This window comes from Aptenodytes patagonicus, chromosome 9 (genome assembly GCF_965638725.1).
Source record: "Aptenodytes patagonicus chromosome 9, bAptPat1.pri.cur, whole genome shotgun sequence".
Taxonomy (NCBI): Eukaryota; Metazoa; Chordata; class Aves; order Sphenisciformes; family Spheniscidae; genus Aptenodytes; species Aptenodytes patagonicus.
The window spans coordinates 2,449,240-2,470,117 of NC_134957.1; the positions used below are offsets into that span (position 1 = coordinate 2,449,240).

General features: G+C 48.9%; 1 protein-coding gene across 2 annotated transcripts in view; it reads right to left on the reverse strand.

Moving 5' to 3' along the window:
- The window catches only part of GPC3 (glypican 3), a 153,974-nt gene that overhangs the window by 49,976 nt on the left and 83,120 nt on the right, over positions 1-20,878 (reverse strand). For both annotated transcript variants that reach the window (XM_076346913.1, XM_076346914.1), the window contains 2 exons: positions 11,644-11,777; positions 8,581-8,706 (listed from right to left, as the gene is read on the reverse strand). In XM_076346913.1, coding sequence (XP_076203028.1) covers positions 8,581-8,706; positions 11,644-11,777 — 260 coding nt within the window. The remainder of the gene's footprint in view (positions 1-8,580; positions 8,707-11,643; positions 11,778-20,878) is intronic.

Consider the following 20,878-nt stretch of genomic DNA (forward strand, 5'->3'; position numbering starts at 1 on the left):
TGCACCATTACACAAGACATTTGCAGCAGCAAGGCAGTGGGTACTGCAAGCTGCACATCTTTGAGCATGAATCACAAAGAAGCAGATGCACGGGGACACGCTACATCCGAAGAGCCAGAGACGAGCTCCTGCGTGGCTTGGGTACTTCAGGGCATGCTGCCTCTGCACTGCCGAGCTGAGACCTCCCGGTGCGCTTGGGTACGAGGGGGACACCAGCTCCCCCTCGGCTGTGCCCCTCTCTGCCCACGCACCAGGGCTGGGCTGGCACGCATTCAGGCATGCGGGATGCAGCCAAACAAAGGGTTAAAGACTTTGAAATGTAGCTTCAGTGAAGGATGGACATTCCTGAAATGCTAGAAAAGCTGGAAAAGGCAGCTGGCACCCCTCCCTGCAGCCTGGGCCAAGCAGCCAGGCCTTAATATGGCAGAGAGATGCCTTTGCAGACCCCATCGAGCCAGAGGACAGGGGGGTCCCAGGGCAGTCCCCATGCAGTCTCCCCTGCATCCCACAGAGCTGCTGCTGGGCTGGTGGACTCACAGATGCCATTGCAAAGCAAAGCCAAAGCATCACCTTCTTCCCATGTTCCCCAGCCACAGCTCAGCAAAGGAGAAATCTCAGAGCCATCTCGAGCTGCTTTCAACATATGCCAGTAAAACAGCCCCTTCCACAGGACACTTGTGCTACTTCATGAAACCCATCACATACCTCTGCCATGGTGATATGGGCATTGAACAGCAAACATGCACAGTGGTTAAAGTCCACCCCATGGTCCCAGGGGGTCCCTGCGCTGAAGGGATATCAGTGTTGCAACATGAGCATGGTCTGGCTTCCACTTCATAAGCAAAGCCCAAAATACTTTCCTCTTTGACGTGTGTTGACGTCAGTCAGCAGCATCTCCTTGCCTGGGCTCCCTGGGTATGGGCTCTTGCTGGGGACGTGGTATTTTCCAAAGACAAATGTCACATTGTAAAATGTGCTGATAAGCAGCCCTTGCTAAAAACTACTTTAAAGACAACCACCTGATGAAAACACTAATGATCTGAGGTCTTCTGTGGGGATAGCACAACTACAAACCCTTCCTGCTCCTTCTCATCCCCCAGCCATAAATGCCAAAGTATGCAGTCAAATTAAGGGATTTTCCCCTCCTTTCCTCCCCACCATCCACAAATGTCTCCGTGAACATTTGGTCATTCCAGTCCAAATGCAGCTCCTTCCAGGCTTTCATTTCAGAGCAAGGAAGACAAGAGGACAAATGCAATTTAAATATATGGCAATGAATGTAAAATGCGTGTTCATCCTACTTGGCCAGGCTAAGCTTAGAGATCAGTTACTGCAATGCCTGACGTGATTTAGAGAAAGTAATCCTGTAAGTCAAACATAAAGAATTACACCTTTTAGCAAAAGGAAAGTAAGTTTGTCATTCAAATAACAATTAATTTATGCCTGCCTTCCAGTTGCAAGGTATTTATTCAAATGCAGCTCCACAATTTAAACAGCGTGGTATCCCTTGCAGGCTCTTCCTCTACTGTCTCTGTTCACCAAATCATACTTGTTTGAGGGAGTGGATGGGGGACAAATACAACACAGACTGCTACAAGACAGGAGTACAAGAGAAGAAGTTTCATTGCACAGGACTTAATAATCGAGCTTGAGATAGCAGCATTTCCAGCACCCACAACCCCCTGAAGCTGCTCTGCATTTCAAGACGTGACTTACTACAGGCCATGTGGGCTGGTGATACCAAGTCCTCACCACATAGGAAGCAAAAAGATATGAAAAAGGGGAGACAGGAAAGAAAACTTTCTCCCCCACATTCCTGGCAGGAACCCAAGTCAGCTGGTTTTCATGGGTCAGTAAAGGTGGGCACAGTGGTGATGCCAACATTTTACTCTCTCCGGCCCTGCTGCCTTTTGGTTTAGTGGGACAACTTTAGTGTCACATCAGTGGTGCAAGAAGCAGGAGCCAAAAGGCTGGAAGAGCTGCTTCCAACCCACGCATCCCACTCTGCAGACAGGGAGTAACTCCTGGATGAGTCCATAAGCCTCCAAGAAGAGGTGGTAACTTCTTTCCCTGATAGTTTCCTCTCTAAAGAGAGACCATCCAGAGATACCTGTTCAATCATACCAATTACCCCAGCCCAGACACAGGCTGGGTATGGGTTGCAGGCCAGACAAGTGCAGGTCCACCCCAGCTGTCCTCTTCCATATGGGGTACATGGTCCCACCATCCCTTGACCAGGCATCTGTTATATGGGGGTGCAAGCGGCAGGAGAGAGGTGGGGTGTATGGCTCTCAGGTGTCTCCCTGGCTTGCAACGTGTACTCAGTTACTTGCTTGCAGTGAGTGCTTGCAGTCATTGCAGAGCTTGCAATGCCACAGTCAATTTACACCACCAGGAGCTCTGAGCAAGCTTCTTCAAAAGCAACCAGGAGGATCCAACACTCTCAGTGGGGAGCGTTCTCACCTAAATAAAAAGGAGCCATTTTCTGCTGGATTTCCAAATATCAACACCTCGCAGCCTGGTCTCATTACCATGAGAGCCCTCGGAGATCCTGCTGTATCGGTTCCCTGCCAAAGGGAAGTGCTGCCTCTTCGCAACCACCCTACGCAATGCGCCACAGCCGGTAAGAGTGCTGCAGACGTTAGTTTGGTTATAAATGTGAAGTCTCAGGTAATCACCTGGTTCTGGGAGATTGGACTTTAAGAAGCAACAGCAAAAACTGTAATATTCATAGCAAAACAATGGGAGTTTGTAACGTAAAAGGACAGCCTGAAGTCTCTCTCCATTCTTACTTCAGTTGAGTAAAGTTCAAGACAAATAGATTATGGAAAAATTGGCTAAACCTGAGACCAAGCAGCAGGCTTAATAGAGGAAGATTCATGATCTTCATTTCTGAAATACTCTGGAAACAATTATGGCCACTCAATAACCCACCGAATTTGCCTACTATCCTTTCATTATAGCTTATATTTGCTACAAAGCTGTGGTTTATGTGCTTGAAAAGTTACACAGCCTCCCCCTATGGGGACTCCATTGTATCAGATATTTTGCAGCACTGCCAGAAATAACCAAACCCTTCATGAACTACAGGGTTATTGCTGGCATGGAGTTTCCTTTGTTCCAATTACAGAATCTCATTTTTCTCTCTTGCTTCCAATTGTGCTTTCATTGTTTATGATTTGTATGATTAAAACAAACCACAGTACGTTGGCAACAGCAGGGAAATCTGAGACTTCTAGCTTGAAAAAGAGAATCTGGCAAGGTGCTAAAAATATATTAATTTGGAATTGGTATAAAGAGAACAAGAGTTATGCGGGTGATTTAGATTAATGTACAAGTTTGTCTACAGAAATTTGGAAATTGCAGTATCTAACAGTAATACTTAATGTGCTTACAAGTTTTGCACTGGGCAAATGTTGCTGTCATTCTATTCAGAACAGCTTGAAAGGAATATACTCATTTAAGCAGATTATTAAACTCTGAGGATCTAGATTTTAATAGGCTTTTAGTATTAAATACTGCAAAATCCTGATACTACATATAAGACTCAAATCACCTTTGAGATTCAGACACCTAACTCCCACAGAAACTGAGATGAGTTCGATATCTCAACATCTGCTTGACTTAAGCTGAAGTCTTTAAATGAGCTAATTATTCAGTCAGGACTTCAGCGATAAGAATCACCCTCTGGTTTTTCTCTACATTGGATGGAGATAAGGATAAGAGAGGCTGGACAACATCTTTTCACCACCCAACACCACCAGCGTGAGGGCAGGTGGGAGGATGGGGCATGAAGACAAACAGAGGCAAGGAAGGGCATGATGGCAACCCTCGCTTAGGCAGGTTTAAGCTGTTGCGCACCCACCCTGTCTACATGTCCAGCCCTCTGCTATCTCAGGGAACTGCCTATCAATTAATTGAGCCCAGGAAAGCTGCAAAGAGGTGCACAGTGATGCACAGAGACAGAGGGAGATCCAGCAGGTCTGGTCCCCAGCTACCAAGAACACCCAAGCACCATGACCCCTCAACAAGCTCTTTGCAAGTGGCGGAGTGTGCCACGTGTGGCTTTTGCTGTGAACCTTTGTGGCATCCCATAAAAGCACAATATGTTTTTGCACACTTCGAAAAGTGTGAAAAAGCAGTAATGTGTTGCCTTTTATTTTTTCTTGCCACTTTGGCTTATGTTCTTCAACCATGCAGCAACAGCACAGCAAAAGACACAGGCACTGCTCTGCATGACCAGAAAAATCAACCTTCCTTGTATGGTTGCCACAGTTTGCAAGCCGTTATTTCAAGGCACCATGTCCTAAACCCACATAAGGGATGGCAATCTGTTAACCCACAGATCAAACCTTAGGAAGGAGGATGAATTCTTGCCATTAGATGGTTCAACCTGGAGAAGTAGATGAGATGGACAAAGGACCACAAAGTAAGACTCAGTAAAAGAAAATGAGGGATGAATCATATTAAAAATGCTAGAATACACAAAGCAGGATGAGTGATGCTGACCCATCAGCAGAGCACATTGCATGTCATCCCCACCACAAGCCAAGGTGTAGAAAGCCCTCAGTCAAGCAGGTCCTCAGAGCTCTTAATTCCAGGGGGGTTGCAAGGGGCTGCACCAGGCAAGGAGTGCACCCGCTGCATGCATAACCCTGCTCCATCAGTGGGAGATCTCAGAGCCAGGGATGAAACAAGAACATAGCTCAAGTAGAGTTGGACCTCGATCACCACGACAAGCAAAGTAGAGTCCACACAGGACTGCACTGAAACGGTTCATTGTGTCAGAAGAAAAGCACAATAAAATGTGCAAAATGTGCAGCTGCATTGCATCGAAGTCCCAGACGAACATGCCATGTTCAATCAGGGCAGAGGGAGTTAAGGGCAAGGAGGAAACTGGGAAAGGCTCAAACTGGGAAATGAGACCCAGCGGAAAGGCATTGAGCACGTCCAGTCCGCGGGGAGGAGGGGCACGTTCACTCTCTGCTGATAACAAAGCACTGGGATAAACAGGACAGAGTAAATACCGATTCAGAAAAACCACAAGAGGAGCAGCGTAGGGTGCAGAAGGGACTGTTTGCGTCAAATAGCAGGATACACATTGTCGGTATTATCTAGTACTTGAGCGCATTGGCAAGGGGCTGTGAAGTTGCTATTCCAGGCTTGATTTAATGTGTTATAGGAAAAGGGCTTAGAATAATTAGCAAATTTTGTCATGACAGAGAGGTTAGGAAACGGATAAACCAGTAGGGCTCCTCTCTAACTTAACTAACTCTCGGGTACTGCATTAAAGATGTGAGAGGTAAATAGCCACAAACCCTACAGCAACACCATCAAAGCCCAGACTTGCCCATATGGATGCTCACGCCGAGCCCACTGCCTGAGCAGTTTTATCCATCGTCTGCACAGCACCAGACATGCAGAAACATGGCATCCACCCAACCATCGCTCTCCCCTGGTCTTCACCTGATGCTGCAAAGCTTTCAGCAGCTTCAGCAGGTGCTTTCTAATCTATCCCTAGGGTGGGCACCTCATATCGCTGTAGGAATTGCAAAGTGTCTCGCTCAAGCCCCAGCTGCCACTGCACAGGGACATGGGTGGTCTTAGATCTTCCTATGGATGTCCCAGAAACTCGAAGGGGTCTCAGGTTGCACGTTGATGCCCACACTTGGGCAACTCAATCCTGCCCCAAGGTGAAACGTATCCAGCTACAGCAACCACGCACAGCAGGTTAAGTGCAAGACATGAGCGTCTCCTCCTGTCCAGCCTACTGAACTTTCAGTCAGGAAGATCTGATTTGCAAAAGCCAATATCCAACAAAGCAACAGGGAAACATTAAGATATAAAGTATATTTTACATGCACAAAACCTAGAAAATCAGACCCTTCTTTCTGGCAGCCATTACACATGTGGGACAACTACCAGGTCAGCATCCTGAAATTAATACTAGATATTCAAAAAACACCAAGTTTCTTGCAAAAAGGGGCAAGATGGAGTTTGATGACCAACAAGTGCACATCAGTCCAGCAGAAGTGCTGTAGCCACGCCAGAAACACTCCAGTAAAAAAATGCACATTCTCAGAGCAGCTTGCAAAAGAGCTCCTATGCGATGAACAGCCACTTGGCTCCCTCTTGGGGAAAACACTGAAATAAAGAAACTGGTGGTTTGGGGTACTAGAGCACCTTTACATTAAATGCTCCCGATTTTCAGGAATCCTCCCAGACCCTCTGAAAGAGATGCCATGCCAGGAAGTCCAAGCATGTGAAGCAGTCAGTTTTGGCTCCACGTGAAGCAATGCAGTTGGCTTTAGAGACCATTTTAACTACATGTTTGCTTCTATTTGAAACATTCTGCAAATGGGTCCTGGGAGAGGAGCACCCTGGACCACTATCTTAGTTCAGCTTTATGTAGCTGAACTCCCCCTGTAGTTTCATCGGCAGAAACACCACCAGGTATGAAACACTTTCCCAGCCTACGGAGAGGAGAGGGTCACCCTGGGAAGCGTTAAGGCTGCAGATGCTAAAAATACAAGGTGGGAAGGCAGTCAATGCATTTAAGGGGCAACAGCTATTTCCATTTTGTGCATCCATTTGCCCTCCCTCCTGAACACCCTGCCTTCACAGGGGTGTTCAAATCTCCTCCTCTGTGTGAGCCACCCCCCCCCCCACTGCTTTCCTTGCCCAGCCAGAGTTTCCCCCTCCAGGACACCGCTGATGTCCCTGCGAGGGGATGGGGGATTTAACTCTCAGCACTCCTCTCTGCTCACAGCAAAAAACTCCAGTATCTGCCTGCAAGGGAGCTGTTACTAATATTTCATAGGAGCTGGCAGAGGTGGTGACGTCTGTGCAGTAGATCAGAGGGGGCAAGGAGGAAAGGAGTAGAAAGGCACGCTCCCTTCAAGCACAGCAGAGGATTTGATCCTCAACTTAACAGCCAAGCAGCCAGGGGCTGAAATCTTGGTGCCCCCTTCATGCACACACACTTTATCCTCTCCCTGCCTGCCTTGCCCCCTCCGCATGCCATGGCACCTACATGATCTGCCTCGTTGTGCCACCAACACCACAGCATTGCAGCAGGGAACCTAGGGTCACGTGTCTGCCTATGACAGTCCACTGGTATTCTCAGCAGAAGCTGGAGAAGGCTATCATCTAAAGTCATGTTTAATCTGCAAATAACTCTGAACTTACATTTGCAGGAGGATCTGGACTCAGCACCTTTTCATTGCTGCCACTTCACCCAGCCGTGGCATCAGCAGAACCTGGACCAGGGCACTGGCCGTGGCCCTGGTGAACTGTCATAAGCAAAGACCTCACCCTAGGTCCTCCCCTGCAAAGCTGCAGTGTTCATAGCACTGTTTCAAGAAGTTTTAATTAACAATCAGTGAGACAGTATTGAAAATCTTTTTTTTCCAATTGTACTTCTCACTTAGGCATGGAAACGCAAGATTTTCCAGAAATAGGTACAGATAGAGGACACATTTTCCCTTAGGCAAAGTAAGTACATTTTATTATGCATGTGATCTCAGATGCTTGAGCAATTTTTTTCAAAATATAGTTTGATGCTATTTTGGTCTGTTCAGTGTTTCAGGTCAGTATTGTAAAAGTACAGGCTAATTACCACCTGAGGTTACTGATCAAGAAGTCATAATTAATATCTCAACATTTCACCACTTCCTGATTTTATTTCTATTTCTTCCCTTTGCAAAGTAGGGTGATTAGAGGAGATTTATGTATAATTATAAAAAACATTTCCAAGTTCTATTTCCACATTCTTTAACATTCCTGAGGGGCATTTTTTGCAAGAAAGTACCTCCATTTCTATTAACACTTCCTTCCCCTTTACGCTATTAATCCTGTATTTGACCATCTTCATTAACCTCATAGTTACTGCCAGGACATCCTCAGAACCGGTGAGTGGGGCAGGGAAAAGCAGCCAGGGCACAAGCTGGACCCTGGTGTGAATGGCTCCATCCAGAGAGGACAGCCAAGAGCTCGGTTGCAGGAAGATGGTCAGATGGCAGCAGTGGCACCACCAGAGCTCAGTGGTCCTGACCTCCTCCAGCACAGAGCCACAGCCAAGGAGAAACCCAACATGGTGGTCTTCCTTGTCACTCCTTCAATGGGGCAGGGGGTGCCAGCCATGCTGTCCCGCTGCCACTGCACAGAGCCAGGTTGGAGATATCCCCACCCCAACGCAGTGCGTGGTGGCAATTGCCCCCATTGCTACTCCGGAGGAGCTACCCCTGGCACCATGGTGCACGCTCCCATGGGAGCACGGCTGCACTGAGCTGCTGCTGCTCTCCCCTCTTGACTCGCCCACTACCAACCCACCCTGACTGAAACCAGCCATGGCTGCAGGGTTTTCACAGCAGAGTACAGAAAACTCAGTGGAGGGCAGCACACAACCACTTCTCCTCTCCGTGCAGACTTTGCACATCCATCTGAGCTGCAGCACGGGTGGACACCGGCTCTGTAAAACATTTCTTAAGGGAACGAGCAGCGTCCCGGCCACAGACCACTCCTGCGCCTGGTTAACAAAAGATAAGCAGTGCTGGGGAGAGGAAGGGAGATGTGATTCACCTTTCCATGACTTCTTGTCCGTTCCAGCAAAGAGTGTCGTTCTGAACAGCAGAGCTGTGTTTACAGATGTACTCTGGCAAGCTGCTGTAAAAACTGCTGTGGGACTTCAGCTTCGTAATGAGCTCCCTGGAAGAAAGGGGGGGAAAAAAAAAATGGTGCTCAATTAAAAGAGGAAAAGAAGATGGCGTTGGTGCATTTTAACCAGTGAAGGTAGTCACACAAATACAAGAAAGCAGCTGGGTGCAAACAAACCATGAAGTATTGGTCTTATTTCTGACCTCAACTAGCATTTTACATTGTCCCCTGATGTTATTCAGTCAAGGGCTGAATCCGTGTTTCTTAGGGCAATACCACCGGTGACAGGAGGGATGCTGGGGCAGCAGAACCTCAGCCCAACCATGCAGCACACCAAAGCCAGACACGCTCTCTGTGTTCTCACAGCACCTCAGGAAAGGTGCTGCTGGCTCAGGCCACGCATACATGGGGTGCATCTGAGCAACAAGTGCTCAGGCTGCCAGCAGTCCCCTCTGCTTTGCAGAAGGCAATGGAGGCCCTTCAAGAAAGGAGAGCCTTGTCACTTTGTCTGCCTGACATCGGCCATCCAACACCCCTGCAAGGGCAGGTGGTATTTTTGGTGGCAGACCAGAGCAGACACTCTCAACACAGACCTCTACAGATGGGTAACACTGGGCTTCATGCTGCACTGTTGAAAATACACGATTTCAAGGTGTACGCTGGGCTGGCCGTGGGGTCACAGTCTGCATTCAAAGGGGCAGGTTACACTCAGCAAAATGGCTCTGCCCTGGGAAGGCAGGAGGAGCCTCAGGAGCAGCGCTTGCGCTGGGCAGAGGGAATGCGAACCCGGCTGCACACCCACCCTGCACCCTCCCTTCCCAGCACCAAGGACCTTCGTCCCCAGCAGGCCCCCTTTGGCAGCGGTCCAGAGGTGCCAGGACACAAGCTGACCCCAGGGATGCTGACAGCCACCATAAAGGGGACAGGGCCTGCGGGAGCGGGATGTGCCTGTCCCCCCCAGCCCAGGTCAGCCCCTCCGGTGGCACTCAGCAGCTGTCACCAGGAAACACCGGCAGATTTAATTAGCTAAATGGCACAAAGAGCACGATAATATGAAGGAGAAAGTAAGACTTGGACTCAGGGTCTCCTGGCTTTGGTTCAGTGCATTTCCCCCTTTGGCAAGGGGTTATTTCTTGGCCTCCTTCCTCCCCGGGAGGGATGACGAGGGATTGGCACCTCGAGCTGGGAGCACTTCTGGGGACATCCCCTTAGTGCCTGCAGTGGTGGGACCTCGGTGGCACCTCCACTCCCTGCCAGCTCTGGGGAGCTGCCCAGCAGGGCCAGGCTGTCAGACAGAACAAGCTTAGGCAGGCTGGGGTGCAGAGGGGGTCCCCAGCTCCCTCCATCCCTCTTTGCTTCTCTTTGCTTGGGGATTTTGCGGGGTTCCCTCTCCAGACAAAGCCCCCGACTGCCAGCTGGGGGCAGGCGAAACAAGGAGAAGACGCCCCAGTGCCAGCGAAGGCAGCCCACGCTGCTCTGCTCTGCCTTTTTACTAACGAGGAGCCTGTTTCTGCCCTGATCGGACTGACACAGCCCATGCAGGCAGAGCCGGCAGCTGATGGAGGCAAAGGGTCACCCAAGTCCTCCCTCGGGTCACTGCAACGCAGCCTGAAGGGGTATCACAAGCACCAACCCGTCTATCATTGTCCATGCCAATAAACAAGGGTTTGCCTGAGGAGTCAAAGCCCCTCCAAAGGGTGGGAGTTCAGCCCACAACCCCCCTACACAAATTAGAGGGGTGCTTCATTCCTCCTCCTGCATGAACCACCTCCTACGGCCATCTCCTGCACTGGGCTTACGGTGGGGCAGGAGGTCCAACCAAGACCATTATGAAAGGCAAAATGAGGCAAGACCTGGGTCTTCAGTTACACCAAACCCTGAGTAGGACAAGCCTTATGCTGCCCATCGTGCCCAGCTCCTTACATCCTAGGCACTGCCTTGCTCCTTGTCCTGCAGACCCCAGCAGCGCTAGGGAGAACGGATGGAAGAAAACTTTCCTGGGGAGCAGAGCTCCCTGCCAGGCAGGGAGGGGAAGAGAGAAACTCCTCCGTATCTGCAGGTATGAGCTCACGTAATTCATCACAGCAGATTTCATTAGACTTCACAGTCCTCAAAGGACATCTCTGGCAGAGCCTGGGCTGTGTAACCCTCCAACATGTTGAGACAACGGAGGAATGCAAGCCCTGGTGCTATATCTCATGGGAACTGTATCAAGAATGTGGCCCTGTTACTCTTTAAAGAGAAATCCATCCAACTTAGTCTATCCCCAGTTCCAAAAATTGCCAAGCTTGCCTGTTTCTCTTCCGCAGGTATATTTCTTGTATTCAAGACAGCAGTAAAGGCACCACACATCTCTGGGTGCGCTTTCAGATCCAGAGGGGAGATGCTTCTCCCTGACACACCAGCACGAGCCCACTGAATTACAGCCTCTATTTGCAGAGGGAAGGAAGCACAGGCTGCAAGTGCCAGCAGCGGAGGCACCTGCTTCACTTTGAAAATATTCAGTAAAAGGCTGTTAACATTCCTGAACTGCCGTAAAAGACTGCACAAAAAAAAAGTGAAATGAGTCCCCCTTATCTACACACAGTGTTACACGCAACGCTTCAGGCTAGAGCAACCATTTCCACCTATAACTACACCCGTGAGTATTTCTGGCACTATAGCAGTGCCCAAGAAACCCAGACAAGGCATTTGGAACCTGGGTGCCTGGTGCATTGCAAAAAAGCAAAACAAACATGAAAAGCAGGAGGCAGTTTTACAGGTTAAAAAAAAAAATAGATGCACTAGGTGAGAAAACACATGTAGACACCTCGCTGCACTTCAGAGCCAGCCATAGAGCAGCTCTGATGTTCAGAGTCAAAACCAGCTGCAGGTTTATGGGTAAGGGAAGTAAGGAGCTCTTCCATCCGCTTCCACGGGGCCATCCCGTATGGCGACTGCTCCTGCAGCCCATCCCACAGGCACCACACTCAGCCCGAGCATTCTCACCTCCTCCTGCTCAACAAAGTTTCTTCTTGCTCGATGTGAGTCATCTTCAGGACTTTCTTGTCAATGAAAAGGTCTTCGGGGTAATTAGCTGATCGATACTGCCTCTGCTGAGCGTGGCCGCACAACCGGCCGATCTGGAAAACACAAACACAGCAGCATGAGGAAGTGTTGGGACCAGAAATATTGCAGGAAAATAGCCGAGAAGCACACTGGCCCCTGCACATGAGCTGGTTAGTCATCCCATCAACTCCATCTCTCCCATAGCTCACGCAAGTGCCTGAAAGCAAACTGCTCCCCTAAGGATGCAACCCCACTCTTGTACGAATATCCCCTGTGGGATGGAAGGCAGGAAACTTCAGGCAAGATTTTTGGGCATCAAAGTGCCCATGACTGCCAAAACCCCTGAGCTGCAGGCATGACCGGCAGAGCTCCCTGTGCCGGGTTAAACTCATGTTGGTAGGAGGGGGCTCAAGATGTTCCACACTCCTTCCTCGCTGAAAGCCGCAGCATCTCAGGACACTAGGCTCCACTGCTCTAGCCAGGCTTTTAGGTAACACCTCCCCTCCAAAGGTAAATCCTGAGATGCCAGTTCTGCATCTCGAGGCAGCTCAGCATCCGCATGGCCTGCGCTGCAGGTGCCCGGAGATGAGCATCATACACTTCATTACTAATTAAAAAAATCAAGGCCTAAAATAAAGCAAGCATTATGGCTACAGCCCAGTCATACCATGGGAGGTCTTGATTAACAGGGCTCTGTTAATGACACAAATTAGCTCATTAGCACACAGATGATTCAGTAACCAGCTGCAGCAGTAAGGGAAGGAATCCAAAATGCCTCATTAAAGCTCTCCCCCACAGCCAATGCCCTGAGACTCAGCCAGCAGGGCTGTGGCCACTGCTGCAGTCCATGCTGTGGATGGATTTGCAGCCATCTCCTTCTCTGGGAGACCACCGAGGGACAACTGTTCCCCTGAGGCACCGATGCCGCTGGGAAATGCTTTTTGAACCATCCCGTGCTATTCTGCAGGACTTGTCCATGCTGGGTTGTGAAGGGGGCTCAGCTGATTGCCAGGACCACAAAGGCACTGCAGCTAACACCAACCCCTCTTTCCTTGAGCCTCATCCCACCACCTGCATCCAGGCTCAGGACCAGCCATGTACCCATAAAATGGTTCCTCGCAGCACCTCATTTATCCTCATGGCACACGAACCAAGACAGCCAGCTAAACTCCGAGTTAGCCACACACCAGCAGCTAAAAGCACACACTCGCTGCCCAAAGCTACAAGCATCTGATGCATAAAGAGAAGAGATTTATTCTGTTCTATTACATCCTGCATTTGGGTGGGCAAATAAATTAGTAATGTCACCTCCTTCATTATCAAGAGCAGCACAGTTTGTTTGCTCAGGCTGCCATACAATGAAGAGTAAAAGAGAAACCTCCTGGGAGCCAGGCACTGCCATTTCTGGTTCACAGCGCGGTGGGAAGAGATGCTGCCACCCGTCCCTTCTGTACCTGCGGCTGCCTCTGCCAAAGCGGCTCCTCCTGCAGCTGCCTGGGGAGCAGTTTCTGCAGCATCTTACCCATTTTTTGTCTCCGTTGCCCTCCCTTGGCTGTGTTTCCTCTCTCCCTTGCCAAACCTAAGTCTTGCAGAAGAATGTATCAGCCCTACTGCCCTCCCTAAATAATGTGGCAGGCTTAAAAAACAGAGGGAGGAAGGGAGTAAGAAAAACAAACACCATGTTTTAGGCTATTTTCTTTGCCTTTTCGGTTTTCCTTCAGCACCCATTGCTCTCCCATAAAATTCTCAGGTAATCCCCCAATGCAGGCAGCCAGGGCTAGAAGGAAACCACAGGGCAGCAGGAGACCCAGACAAGGGCATTTGGGACACCTGAGACCCTACCGCTGCAAAATGGGTCTGCACGTCCCATGCTCTCTCTGTGCTGGCTGGTGCCACTGTCCCTGCAACAGGCAGACTGGCAGGAGAGCACAAGGATGCACGGGGGTTTGCAGACCTCACACCCCAAAGGTGCCCTCTGAGCCCATGGGGAGGTCAGAGATGAGACCTGCCACGAAACTGCCCCAGGGAAACACAAGGTATGCAAACGCAACAGGACGGAGGGCACATAACAAGCGATGCCACAAATGCAGCATCGCTGCATCTACGCTCTGCACGGGCACATAAAGCGGGGGAGAGAAGAAGGAAAAGGTTGGATATTTTAAGCTGCCGCTTGTGATGACTCCCTTTGATTCTCCCCAGGTCTGTGAAAAGCCTCCCCTTTCCCTTCCAAAGCCTGCCTTTCAGCTGGCGAAGCCTATTGAACCCTGAGAGAAGAGCAAGTCCAGGATCAAGGCTTTTTTCCCCAAGGATGCTGAGACATGCTGAATATGAGGGGAGGGCCCGAGCGACAGCACGAACAATGGCACTTCAAACAGCAAAGCAGCCGGGCGGACCAGGGCTGCCTCATCTCCCACCCGGCACCAAAGGTATTGCAGCCCCTCTGCTCCCAGCTCCTGCATGGGAGCTGCATCCCAGCCACATCCTTGCAGCCCCGCTCGGTATCTGGGTACCACGGGCTCCTGCAAGGGATGGAACCACAAACAGGATCGTGCTAGCCCCGACATGGGACAGCAGGTGAAATCTTCATGGATAGAAGCTGGAAAGTCTGAGCAGTGCATCCAAGTTTTTACTTACTTATTTATTCAAGGACTGATTAACCTTTTCAGGGAAAAAAAAAAACCCTGCAGCCCATCTTGCAAAGTCACAGTGAAATGATTGTCACATTTTAGTCAAACAAAAACCCAGCTGAGATTTGAACTTTAAATAAAGTGAGAGAATGCAGAAGTAACAGATTGCCTGCTCATTTGCAGGGGCGGCATCGCATGCGCTTTTGGGGGAAGGGAAGGATTTCACAAACCATCTGCCAAAGTCTGCTAGGCCACAAGCAGTCCTAGGACAACAGCTCAGAAATCCTGTTTCAATCTTTCCTCCTTTTTGAGTCCCCACTGCAAGCTCAGGAACACATGAACCCAGTTTTCCAGTCTCTTCCTAATCACCGCTATTTTAAAGCGAGCTCCAAATTTTAAAAAGTCCAGAAAAATGCCACTGTAGGGCAGTCAGAGAAGGGACAACACAAGCCTCAGACCTTGGGGGGAAAAAAAAGTGAGATGCTTCAGCTCTCCAGGCATCGCTGGCTTTGGCAGAAGCAGCAGAGCAAGGGCAGCCAGATCCCTGGCAAGGTGGGATGCCTGCAAGAGTGAAACCAAAAGGAAGGTGGCATATCTAATCGCACATGCTAAGCTAGCATTGAGCGACAGTGGTAATACGTGGTTGCCTCCCGCCACACAACTATAAATGTGAAATTCAAACCAAATCAACAGAATGGAACCTCTGGCTCTTCTCCTCGGGCTCTGCATGCTATCAGCAGGATCGTAAATATACACGAGTCCTTATCTAAAGTATATTCAGTGCAAGAGCCGTGCAGTGTCTTATTTCATGTCTCACACACAGTCCCAGAACAGGCAGCAGCTTGAAACACCATGCCACAAAAAATGAATAAGTAAATCAAATGGCAGTGTGGTTTTTAGACAATGGGGGTTGGGGTTTTGTTTGTTTTTAAGAGAATCTGCCAGTCCACCAAAAAACTGCCACGAGGGGACACAAGGCAAACAAAACCTTCCCAAAGCCCTGAACTTTTACAGTCCCCCAAAGCCACTGATACTTTAACAGCCGAAGCTAAACTTCCCTGCCCCAGCTTATTCACAAACTCACTAATTACCTGATTTCATTAGCCTCCACCATGCAAGCGTGACCCAGGGCCACAAGGGGAACGCTTTGCCTCCTGCCAACCACTACCCACCGCCCCATTTCTTTATTCCAGCCACAGGGCAAGCCCATGCCCGCCGGTCAGGCAGAGCTCCCGGGGGTCCCCACAGCTCCTCAGGACCCACCGGCTGCTGATGGTCCCCACGCCGGATGGGAAAGCAGCTGGCTCCTGATGCCCCAGGAGCCGCACGCCACGTAATAGCTCCGCTTTAGAGGGAACATTGATTTGAGAGGAGCACAGGGACAAAGCTAATGGAGTAGCACTATCAGCCTGCTTTAACGCTTCCCCATTAATTTAGGGTAAGAGGTGCTGGAGGACTGCTGGGAACCTGTTTGTGGCTGCATGGAAATGATGCACCGTGAGCAGCCAGGGACCAGATCCGCCACCACAGCTACTTCCAGCCGGGTCGACTGCAAGGGTGTAGAGCATGAGACTGGTCCACGTGGGTGCCTGCAAGACAATGGAAACTGGGACCACTGCGATAAGGTTAAATTATGTTAACAAAAGGGTAGTGACCACAGTACCAGGTTCTGTGCAAAGCATCACAGGTTCGGTGCAGCCAGTGGAGAGCAAAGTCCCCGTGGGCACCCCCAGCCCGGCCACAACAGGATGGCATCGCTTGCAGTGCTGGGGCCACCAATTGAACCTGCTCCACTGCCCAGGCATGAGGCAGGGAAGCCACACGGGGCAAAAACCTCTTGCCTTGCACATCAGCAAGCAAATCCTGGTGGGGAAAGATTGGAAAGCAGCACACGTGTGATCCTCAGTGCCAATCTGAGCATCACTTTTAAGAGTAAGAGCATTTTAAAGGTAATTTTCTAGAAGATTTAAAAAAAAAAAGCTAATCAACTTCCCCTTGGAAGAGAAAAGGGTGCATTAGACACTGTTGAATACCTGCTGCTGCCGCTTCTCATTCAGCCCATGAACTCCACTCTGCTCCAAAGGAGAGCTTGCTATATTTGACCTTTGCTTAAACTTTACATGGAGTTTCCATTTGTGTTCTCTGTGAACTCTTCTGCTTATAGATTCATTCTCCAGGAAGACACAGGTGGTTTTTTTTTTTCCTCAAGGGGATGGCCTCATTTTTGAAGATCTCCTCCCACAATCTTCTCTGCTCTCTGGAGTTCACGTATGTCATTTTATACCTATTCCCGAGTTTCCTTTGGGAGAAGCTGCACATTAAACTGAAAAGCGATTAACTCTTATAATTGATTCGAACACAGCCTCTGAAAGGGTGATTTGCTCCGGTACGCACAGAAGAGATGACCACAGACCTCAACAGAACGTGCTGCCTTCAGAGGAACCAACTGGTGCCCACTGAACACTGTTCAACGATGGAGCCCAGTTTGACCAGTTAGGCTCAGTAACACAGCTGCCTGCATTGGTGCTTCTTCCCGAATTCTTTTTCACAACCTACTCTGCTAAACATCACACGTATTATTAGCATTATAAGTGGGACACAAATGCGTTCTTTATCTTCAAAGTCACCATAAAAGTGAACCTGAAGCCTATTACTCAAGCGCTGCTATAGAAATCTGCTTAATTAAATTCTAAAGGGCTTAAACCAAAAATACACATTGCAATGATGTGGGATAGAACATAAACTTTTTAATAGTAGTAACCAAGCACATTTACCATTTCTACAGGTGTAATAAAAATGCTAATGTATGTTAATGTTTAGTCTGTGGTTAATGTTTTGTCTTGTTAATTTCCCCAGGGCTTTTATTACTGATTTAAATCTGCCACACTACCCCAGCGATTGCATCGCCTTCCACAAACTGCACGCCACTCTCTCAAACGAATGCTGATTAACAGAAGCAAAGAAACACTTAGCTAGGACAAACACTCTTATTATATGCTTGTAATCATTATATACATTTTGTCAGGAAGATGGGAAAGAGACAATTCCCCGCTCCTTCACCCTTCTCACAGCAGAAAATATGATTATCGGCATAAAAATGAATTTACAAGCCTTTATTTTAGGAAGCACATCATTATTAACTAAGTAATGATTGTTCTTCTGGTTCCAGGCACTCGAGCAGAAGGAACAAACTGGGTATGATAACACAGATGTCTTCTACGCACATTTCACTAAGACTCCTCATTAATGGAGTACTAAATGTTATTAATCAGCTCTATAGCATTACGATTTCCATTATTCAGACAGCACCTTGCAAGGATTACATAAGGGACAACATCCTAACTCACTCGCGCAGAGCAGCGGGAATCGCAGGAAGTGACCTACTCTCCGTGCCGAGAAGAGCGTTTAATAATGCATTACCTTTAAATAATGCAACGCTATGATGTGTAAAATGCACACAAACACTAATGCTTAGAATAACAGAGTGCCTGTCACACCAGTGCCCGCGGTGACACCCAACACATGCTGCAAACGCGCTACAAATGCTCAGGGACCCCTGCAGCTACCAGAACAGATGACACTGAAGACCATCACCACCTGGTTTGAAGACCAGGTCTTCAAACTCCTGCAGACCAAGGAGGCATGAAAGAGGCATTTTTAGAAGGAAATATAACTTCATTTTTATATCACATCCTTCATGTAGAGCATCACAAGACACTCTGCAGAAGCTCAGCACCACAGCAGGAACACGAGGCCCAAGGAAGACCGATGGGTGCCCCCTTCCTGGCCTCATTTCTTGTCTGCAAAGACAGCTCTGACCAGTGACCGAGAGAAAAATGAGAGAGGGCTCAAGACTTGATGGAAGAGGAGCCAACAGCACAGTTGCCCCCACAGACCCCAGCTGCTGCCCAAGGCGCTCTCCATGCCCCAGTGTGACCCAAGAGCTAACTCGTGCTGGTTCCTCAGGGCAAGGAGCAGGATGTGTCCCCACGCAGCCACATGCATTGGTGCGACAGAGGTTACACATGAGCTGGCAGATCTGATGCATCACATAGTTACACAGACGCTCTACCCCGGAGCCTGCATAAGGGCATGGGTGCAACAGCTCAGAAGAGCAGTGGGGAGCGCAAGAGTTTCAGTCCTTGGAGCTAATTACTTAAGCTGGATGATCCCCATCTGCACTTCCCCCTGCTGCATCAGGGTTCAAATAGCTTAATTCAGTCAGAGACCACCACTGCATTTCCATCACTGCTCCTGTTAGGGCATGCCACCCTGTCCCCAGGAGGACCTGATGCCCAGTGTCCCATACATGTGCCACAGCATCCGAGGCACCTCCATGCTGTGTCCCACCACATCCCCGACCCCTGCGCTGACCCAGCTTCTCCACCGTGCAGGATGCCCTTTCCCTCAAAGGAACCGTGACCTCAGCTTGAGTCGAGCCCTTTCAAACCCACATAAAATAATGCAAACAAGATGTTTCTTCTTTCTGGCATCCCCAGCACACTGCATTTAATCTACTGGAGAAAGCTGCTTTGTGTTTAAGCAAAAGGCTGTTTATTGTTATTTATAGGTAGAGAGGAAGTCGGACTAAACGATCACAGTTGTTCCTTCTGCCTTTATAATCCATGACATGCAATTAAAGCACAACTTTCCAAGTCAGTGTTTCCCTCCAGTGTTTTGTTAATTCTGTATTTAACACTTAATTTGGTATTTCAGTTCTTATGGTCGGACCTCGGCAGCAAACTGCAGGGCAGGCGGCTGGTGCCCCAGCCAGGGCTCGGACCCAACCCAGCCAACTGACTGAGAGTCAAGGAAAAAGCATTTGCTTAATTTTCAGCACACACTTATGCAGTTTTCCCAAGTGGAGACATTTCCTGGAACAGGGCCCCATAGCATCCTAATGCACCCATTATGGTTTTAAGTTAGATCTACGCAGTATGATGTTTCTTAGACAACCAAACTAAGGCTTTATTCTTGGAAAGAGAAGTCAGCCTTCCCTGAAAGGTGACAACAGAGCAAAAGGGAAGATGCGGGAGCAAAATCCAGAGAAAAGCAGGAGTGTGCTAGACTGACCAAAGCCAGGTTCAGGAGCAAAACGCAACAGCACCTGGAGCCCGGCTGCTGGTGAAGGCCCGAGCCCCCAGCATGCTGCGTGGCTAATGTGGGGGCACGGCAGAGGCTGGGGGCATGGCTGCTCCTGATCCCACGCTGCCACTGTGCCTTCGGGACTCTGATTCCCCAAGGAGGCTGAAGATGCTCCAAACTCAACCAGCTAATTTCAACATTAGCACTGCATCATCTAACTTGCCAGAAAATTTGGACTCAAGGTAGCGAAGCCCATTTCTGCTAAGGATGCAAAATACGTTGCAATTACACAACTGTGCTTTGGTGCATACTATAATACTTGCACAATTGCTAATGCAGGCCCCTAGAAGACCCTCCTGTTGCATGCAATTAAATCTACTCCATCCCAACAGACTGAGAAGCAAAGCAAGGAATTGGCTTGAGGGATTACGAGTTTCTACCAAGAGCTTAAAAAAAAATTACTTTCTGCACCTCTACCTGTTGCAGAACGCCAGCAAGTGAACAATAACCCCTCTGAGAGCACCAAGTTCAGTGCAGGCTTCAAGCTCCGGCTCTCTTGGAGGAGAGGAGTGGCGGGGACTGCCCCGTCTCACCAGCAGCCAGGGGAAGCGAAGCCCAGGGCAGCCCCGCTGCCCGCAGAGGTCCCCCCCCCACCAAGGCTGGGGCGATGAGAAATAGTAGGGGGCAAAGCTGGGCAGTACGATGGCTCCAGGCAAGCACCAGGCACTTGTTATTTTCCTTCCCCAAGTTAATTGGTTTCCTTCACAGATTTCTGTGGGTTTTAATATCACACCGTGTTTGTGCCTACGGCACTGCAGAAAGGAACAATCCGAGAGAAATAAATTCCTAGCAGCTTAATTTAGAGAGGAAAAACAGATACCTGCCATCAGTCTGGAACATTAAGCCAGCAAGCTGGAGACAGGGCCTCTAATAGGTTATTTAACAGCAGCCGTGTCAGCTGGGTTGCAAATGTGGTCAATACCTACCAGTCTAACTTCCCCCCTGCAGCCCTGAGCAGAGATTCAATTATTCTTTGAGAAATACATCGTTAAATAATTAAAAAGTTACTGCGTGACTTTTTCCTCTTTTTTTTTTTAAACCAGACCGATTCAATTTTGGAAGTATAAAGCCATTATAATGTGTCAGCTAGCAATTAGCTACTGTAAACTGTTTATTCTTGAATATAATCTTTGAGTAGAAGGGCAATATTCTTAGAAACGCAGCATTAACTTGTTCCTCAATGACTTTAATATGGCTCTTTTCAAATTACTGCTCATAAAATCTCGGGGAAGAAAAATCTACTGATGATATCCCATCTCCTTAATTAGTTCTCTCTCTCTATCAGCAATCCAATAGCAAGTGTAATATTTATATAAAATAGAACACACAAGGCTTACTGCTAACTCTGCTTTAACTGGTGATATCAAAACAAGCAGGTAAAAAGCAAAGCCCACTTTGCAACC